The sequence below is a fragment of the Halyomorpha halys genome, unplaced genomic scaffold, assembly GCF_000696795.3.
Source record: "Halyomorpha halys isolate HHAL.00 unplaced genomic scaffold, Hhal_1.1 Scaffold1008.1, whole genome shotgun sequence".
NCBI lineage: Eukaryota > Metazoa > Arthropoda > Insecta > Hemiptera > Pentatomidae > Halyomorpha > Halyomorpha halys.
This window is the reverse complement of record NW_027110883.1, coordinates 258,738-264,969: the sequence shown is the minus strand read 5'-3', so window position 1 is coordinate 264,969 and position 6,232 is coordinate 258,738. Positions and strand designations below refer to the sequence as shown.

At 32.8% G+C, this 6,232-nt stretch overlaps 2 protein-coding genes across 7 annotated transcripts in view; one reads left to right on the top strand and one right to left on the bottom strand.

Annotated features, from left to right (window-relative positions):
• The window catches only part of LOC106687765 (uncharacterized), a 19,239-nt gene extending 15,711 nt beyond the window's left edge, over positions 1 to 3,528 (top strand). For all 6 annotated transcript variants that reach the window (XR_010843839.1, XM_067048955.1, XM_067048958.1 and 3 more), the window contains one exon: positions 3,224 to 3,528. Coding sequence is in view for 4 of the 6 variants with exons in the window: in XM_067048955.1 (XP_066905056.1) it covers positions 3,224 to 3,454 (231 nt within the window). In the remaining 2 variants the exon portion in view is untranslated. The remainder of the gene's footprint in view (positions 1 to 3,223) is intronic.
• The window catches only part of Sras (Ras converting CAAX endopeptidase Sras), a 98,306-nt gene that overhangs the window by 5,396 nt on the left and 86,678 nt on the right, over positions 1 to 6,232 (bottom strand). Inside the window, exon 8 of the transcript XR_001344217.3 lies at positions 2,715 to 3,012. The gene's annotated coding sequence lies outside the window, so the exon portion shown is untranslated. The remainder of the gene's footprint in view (positions 1 to 2,714; positions 3,013 to 6,232) is intronic.

Here is a 6,232-nt window from a genome sequence, read left to right as displayed (position 1 = left end):
TATATACATGTCTGTCTATACTTTATCCTAAGAGCTGATAGGCTTCAATTCTGGTTGTATATACTCCAGGGTATGTTGCGTATTTGAGAATGGAGTCGCTTGATTTCCGATTCCAATTCCTCTGCTCAAAGAGGGATGTCTCACAGTTCATTGCCGTTGGTGATTCTTGTTATTGGCAAGGTCAGAACAGATAGCTGCACCTGCAGCTGTTACTTGTGGCAAACCCATTTGCTCATGTTGTTGCAATGTGCCTTGTTGAGATTAAGCAACTGGTAAAGTATTCACCTGAAGTACTAGGCGCTGTAAGTGGCCTTGGTGAAACAGTTGAAGATTCCTGAGGTTGTGTTTATGCATCTGCATTTATGTAACAATGAGGTATGGTAGTTGACATTGCCGATCTTGGAGATATCTGAGAAGATAATGGCAGTAAAGGAGCTCTATACTGCTGACTGGTGCCTTGGGAATGATTTTTTGAATGTTGGGCCAGTGGAGCATTGGCTATCTCAACATCAATAGGCCTCGACAATCCTTGCTGAATACCCTGCTGTGCTCTTCTTGTTGCAGGATGTAATTGCACATTGGAGCTGGTTTGAAATGATATCTTGGGATCAGCTGGTATTTGTTGACTCTCAGCAGAATATTGCGTGTGATAAGATAGTCTTGGCTTATATTGTTGATGAATGGTACTACTACTATAGGGTCCATAATTTTCTGAGGAACTAGTATACAACCTGTTTTGAGAGTGAGTAAGAAATATTAAGCGAACCAGGCATTGGTAGAATTGATTTGGAAATATAACAAATTAAATCATGAAGACAATTGTCAACAGACAATGAAGAGTAAAATGGATGTTAAACAATTTGAACGTCAAATGAGTGAGTGACGTTTAAAACAAAGCTAAAGAGTGCTAAAGTCTCTTTTGGGGCTGAATTAGTGATAAGTAATTGCTTGGTGTGATAGGCCAAGTCTTTGAAAATATGTGATGAGGGATTACTTGGTATTTAGTAAATCCCAAGTCTGTTTATAATCCTTGGTGTGGTGGGCCAAGACTTTGAAATTAGGTAATGAGTGATTGCTTGGTGTGAAGAAAATCCCAAGTTTGTAATGCTTGGTGTGATGGGCCAAGTCTTACATACAATGAGAATGAAACATAAAATGAGTATTATTTGCTATTTAGTAAATCCCAAGTCTGTTTACAATGCTTGGTGTGATAGGCGAAGTCTTTGGAAATATGTAAATGAGGATTTGCCTATTTTGTGATCGCTTGGTGCGTAGTAAATCCCAGGTCTTAGGTCACAAGGCTAGACACAAGTTTCAATTATGTGAGGGATGCTTCCTCTTTGTAGAGTAAACGAGTTGTTCGTGAATACCAGATATCCATGGCAATTGTTCTGAAGTTAATGTTTAGTTTGTGCACCATATTAGTGTTCACGATAGTGCTTGTTTTTAGTGATAGTGATTATAAACAATATTGATTTATTTTATTCATTTCCCAACAATGAAATAAATAATGTAAAATATCAAAGGTCAATAAATAATCTTTATGAGTAGATTAAATGCCTGGTTCCTTTTTTTTATATACATATTGCATGAAACACAATGCTTATAGTTATAAAAACAACTAATATGATTAAATTCATTTAACATTTGTGAGTGAAATGAATGTTACCTACATAATGTAATAAGTAATAATTGTTTTTTATAATGCTGATAGCTAACATTTACTGTCAGCCTGAATTTAATTAATAATGATTGATTTAGTTTGTTACTCAGTGAACTTTTACCTATACTTTAATTGTATGACCTTAAAATCACAAACAATGAGTTGGCCATGTTCATATGAATTAAAATGGGTTTTAATAAATTTTTCATAACAATGTTTAGGCAATTCAAAGTTGACAATCAGTTACAACTTTATGCGCATTGTTCACCTAGTTTGTTATAGTTAATGGTTTAAACATAGCTGAAATTACAATATCTTATGGTTTGTTAGGAATACTTTAATTGATAAGAACATTGTAACTTCTTACATCATCTTGTCACTTGAAGTATGTACATGATAACATTTTGAGAAAAAATTGAATGCTTAACTATGCACACAATGAAATTAGAGTAAACAAACTAGATTTTAAAAACTAAATTCTTACAGACTATTAGAAAGTTATATGACAAAAACAATTTTAAATAATGAAGTATAGTTATGAATCATTAAACTAATTTTACACTATAATTTAAATGGGAACAATCATTTAGAAAATCATAATCTAAATAACTGAACAATATGGCTAAATGAGGCCATTTTGTAACTGTAATCAGATTTTTAGATAAGCTTGAATTTAATCTAATAAATTGTTATTTTTACAATGTAGATAATAAACCAAAATGTATGGACCATTTGTTCAACTGAATTATATTGGTTAGATAACATTATCCGGCCCGGAGGACCACTTGTTCAATCACCACAGTCTGAGATGAATCAAAAATTGCAGTGATTGAATTTTTATAAAAAAATACTGGTTCTGGATTTTACTGGAGTGGACTGTATTTAATGGTCATGAACAAAATGAGACATGGTTAATAATGAGGTGCCTCTATTCTGCATGATACATGACAATAGATATATGGTTTGACCAAAAAGGTTACATTGCTAATATTAGTTAGGTTAGTTAAATTAATCTGGATTATGGAATACATTAATGAATGATATGCTTTACTTGATGGTTGGCTACTGATGTGAAGCTTCTGTAGATCTTGGAGGTTATCTCTTGTTCTGTTTTCAGTTTTCTCATCCTGTCTCTGTTCTCAGATTGTGGCTGTGTTGATTAAACTATTTGCTCATCCCGAGGTAATAGGTTCATGAGGAGGTTCATCCATTGGTTAATTTTCCGCCATTTGTGGTACCTGTTCACTGACTCAAGGGGTACTTGTCCTCACTGGCACTGTGGGTACGTAGCTACCTCTTTTTTCTCCCACCAGATGGCAGCATTTTGAGCTTATATTTTACGGGGCTTCCTTAAACACAGATCGAAAATCAGACAATTCGTTAAGGAGAAAATAGGAAATTTTAATTCTACCAATTTTTGTGCATTCCATGAATAGGTACACTTAGCCTTAATAATGATATTTTCTTTTCCATTTTCCTATCCAGAAAAATATATTTTATTTGATTGATTAGTAGTAATGTTTATTTTCATCTAGTGATTCTATTGTATCTATGTTCTAGATAAATGGTCTTGTTCCTGTTGATATTCTGAATTATGACCTCACCACCAATGAAGTACTGATAAGGTGCAATTCAATGATTTTTCAACGACTTACAAGTTCAATAATATTAAATGATTCAAAGTTAAGAATCCAAAAAGTTTCATATAATAATCCTCTAGGCCTTATGTTTAGTCCTAGAGGCTATAATCATTGTTCCAAAAATAACAGGAAAAGAAAAAGAAACACTTAGATAAAGAAGTTATGAAATAACCAATTTATTATGTAATTATATTTATTTTTTTAATTAAAATTTATTGCCATATATATATATTTTTTTTTAAAAATAAATATCAGATAAAAAAAAGAAAAGTGAATATGCTATGAATGATACGGAAATGGCTACTTGTGGAGAAGCTATTGACAGAAAGATTGGAGAGAATTCGAGTACAAATCATAAATAAACATTTTAGGCTTAATCATAAAACTGAATACAAAAAAAAAAAAAAAAAATACTACATCTGGAAACTTTAACGGCAGTTAAATGTGCAAACCTTTCCAAAAGCTAGTAAATATTTCAGCAAATATAGAAGGAAGAATTATATTTTTTTATGTTTCTTTGGTCTTAAAAATCTGTGAAAAGTAATCTCAGGATGAAAGCCTGATAGGTCTTCACATAATGCAGGTTTGTATGGAAAACAAAATTTACTTAATTAAGTATTATCCTCTTATCATTTTTTTCATGTTAACTAGGAGGTTTTTTATTTTAAAAGAAGATGGTCTGGGTGCGATCAAAGAAAAAAAACTCAAATAGTCTTAAAACTATTTAATATGAGCCAATGTTTCGCCCCACATTTCAGGGCTTCATCAGGCTAAAAAAGATACAAACACTTAGATAAAGTAAAAATGTAAATTTAATAAATAAAAATAAAACAGAGATGTACAGTGAACCGTTAAACTAAATAAGAATGACAAAAAGTTTTTGACAGTTAATGAAAATGGTAGTCTTGAAAATCTCTTAGATTTCCGCTTCCAAACTGGTCAATCTGACTCACCTGCCAGTGGTTTCAGGTGTTTGAAAAACTCCTTTCTGTTTTTCGCACTATTAAAAAAAACAGAAAGTACCTACTTAACATGACTCCTAACCACTAACACAGATGAGTCCTGATTTTCGGTTGATCACAACACTTCACCTATCACTAATTTTGATATATTGATTTCTTTGCATTCCTATTAAGCATATACTGGGCCCATAACCTTTTATATTTTGCAAAGAAAAGTGGAAACATTAACGAAAGTGTGCACTCATAAAGAAGGGCTATATTTTCCTCCATAAAAAGATAAATAATGCAACCTTACTGGTCGCAGTGGTTCCAATAAAACTAAATAAAGGTAGGTAACTACTCTACTACAATAGGCCTTAGTGGTAAAATAGTAAGATTCATGAAGAGCTTGTATAACAATGCTACCACCCAAATTTCAATAAATAGTCAATTGAGCGTAGAAATAGACGTAACTTTTGGGTTGCTACAAGGTGAAAGCCTCAGCCCAGCACTCTTCATCCTCTTCTTGTCTGATATTCTGTTTTTCCAGGATAACGGAGCCACAGGAGTTAGCATTGACCATAATCACGAAGGATTAGTGTTATTGCTGGCAGACGACATTATCCTTCTAAATAATAACTGGCATAGTGCGCAAAGAAACTTTGAGATCCTGCTGCAATACTGCGCAAATAACTTACTAACCTTAAATGTGGAAAAGTCAAAAGTTCTTGTATTCCATAAATCACCCAAGTTAAAACGTCTCAAACCTCTTTATTGATACGACACAAAGTTGGAGTATACAAAAACGTACATATTTAGGAGTACCTTTTGCATCCACAAGTAAATCAAAAAAGGCTTCTGTACATTTCAAACAAGAATCATCCATTGCTACCGCTAAAGTCTTGGAAACCCCGAGAAGAGGAAAGAGTGACTCAGTTCTCCTATATGCATCCGAATTTTGGAGAATATGGATGCTATCAAAATTTCTCAAATGAAATTTGTTAAATACAGTATTGTTAAATATATGGATGGCCCAAGAATACCCCAAACTATATAGTTCTAGACAGAAGTCCTTTAAGTTCAAAAGTAATAACAAAGATTATTAACTACTGGTCCAAATGTTACTGATGTCAAGATACTCCCAAAACTATTTTTCAACAGACTAAGGATGCTAGATGAAGAAAACTAATGTAGAATACAACTGGGTCTCACAAGTTAATTTGATAGTCCACCAATATGGATTTAGAAATGAGTTCAATAGTTCATACGAGAACGGAATATTGAGACAAAGGCGATATTGTAATAACAACTTCTCAACTGACTGAATAGAGCATTGAACTCAAACATTCACCCCATATACCGATCACTCTGCAGTTTTAACCTACTCAAACCTGAAGCATATCTAACATATAGGCTAAATTTAAAAAAAATAATTATGAGAGATAGTTGACCGTGGATGATGAACGAGGAGAAGATGGTTGGGGGTGCGGTCAATGTAAAACACAAATAAGTTGGATTAACCTATTTTTAATGTGCCAACGTTTCGGCTAGAGTTTCTAGCCTTCTTCAGGGCTAAAACAGAACAAGATAACAACCACAGTAAGTATAAAAAAATTAAAAAGAAAGAATAATTTTACAAAATAGAATTAATAAAATGAAGAGATGAGAGAAGGGGGAAATAAAATTTATACATAGGTAATTGAAAAAGTGGGTAAAATAACATAATTAAGGAAATGAAATAAAAAACCGTGCCCGTGATAATTACTACTCCTAAGAAAAAACTAATAACAAGTTCGTTTTTGGTACGTTAAATTACCTTTCAATTAAAGACCCAATAGTTATCTGAACATTTAATACTACTTGGGAGTAGTAGTTTTCATGATATAAGGAAAATAACTTCACAAAATGTTGATTTTTCGCTTCGCGCCGAGGCGACATGTTTCCGTGACAACGTATACTCTATGCTAATATTACATAAATATAAATTA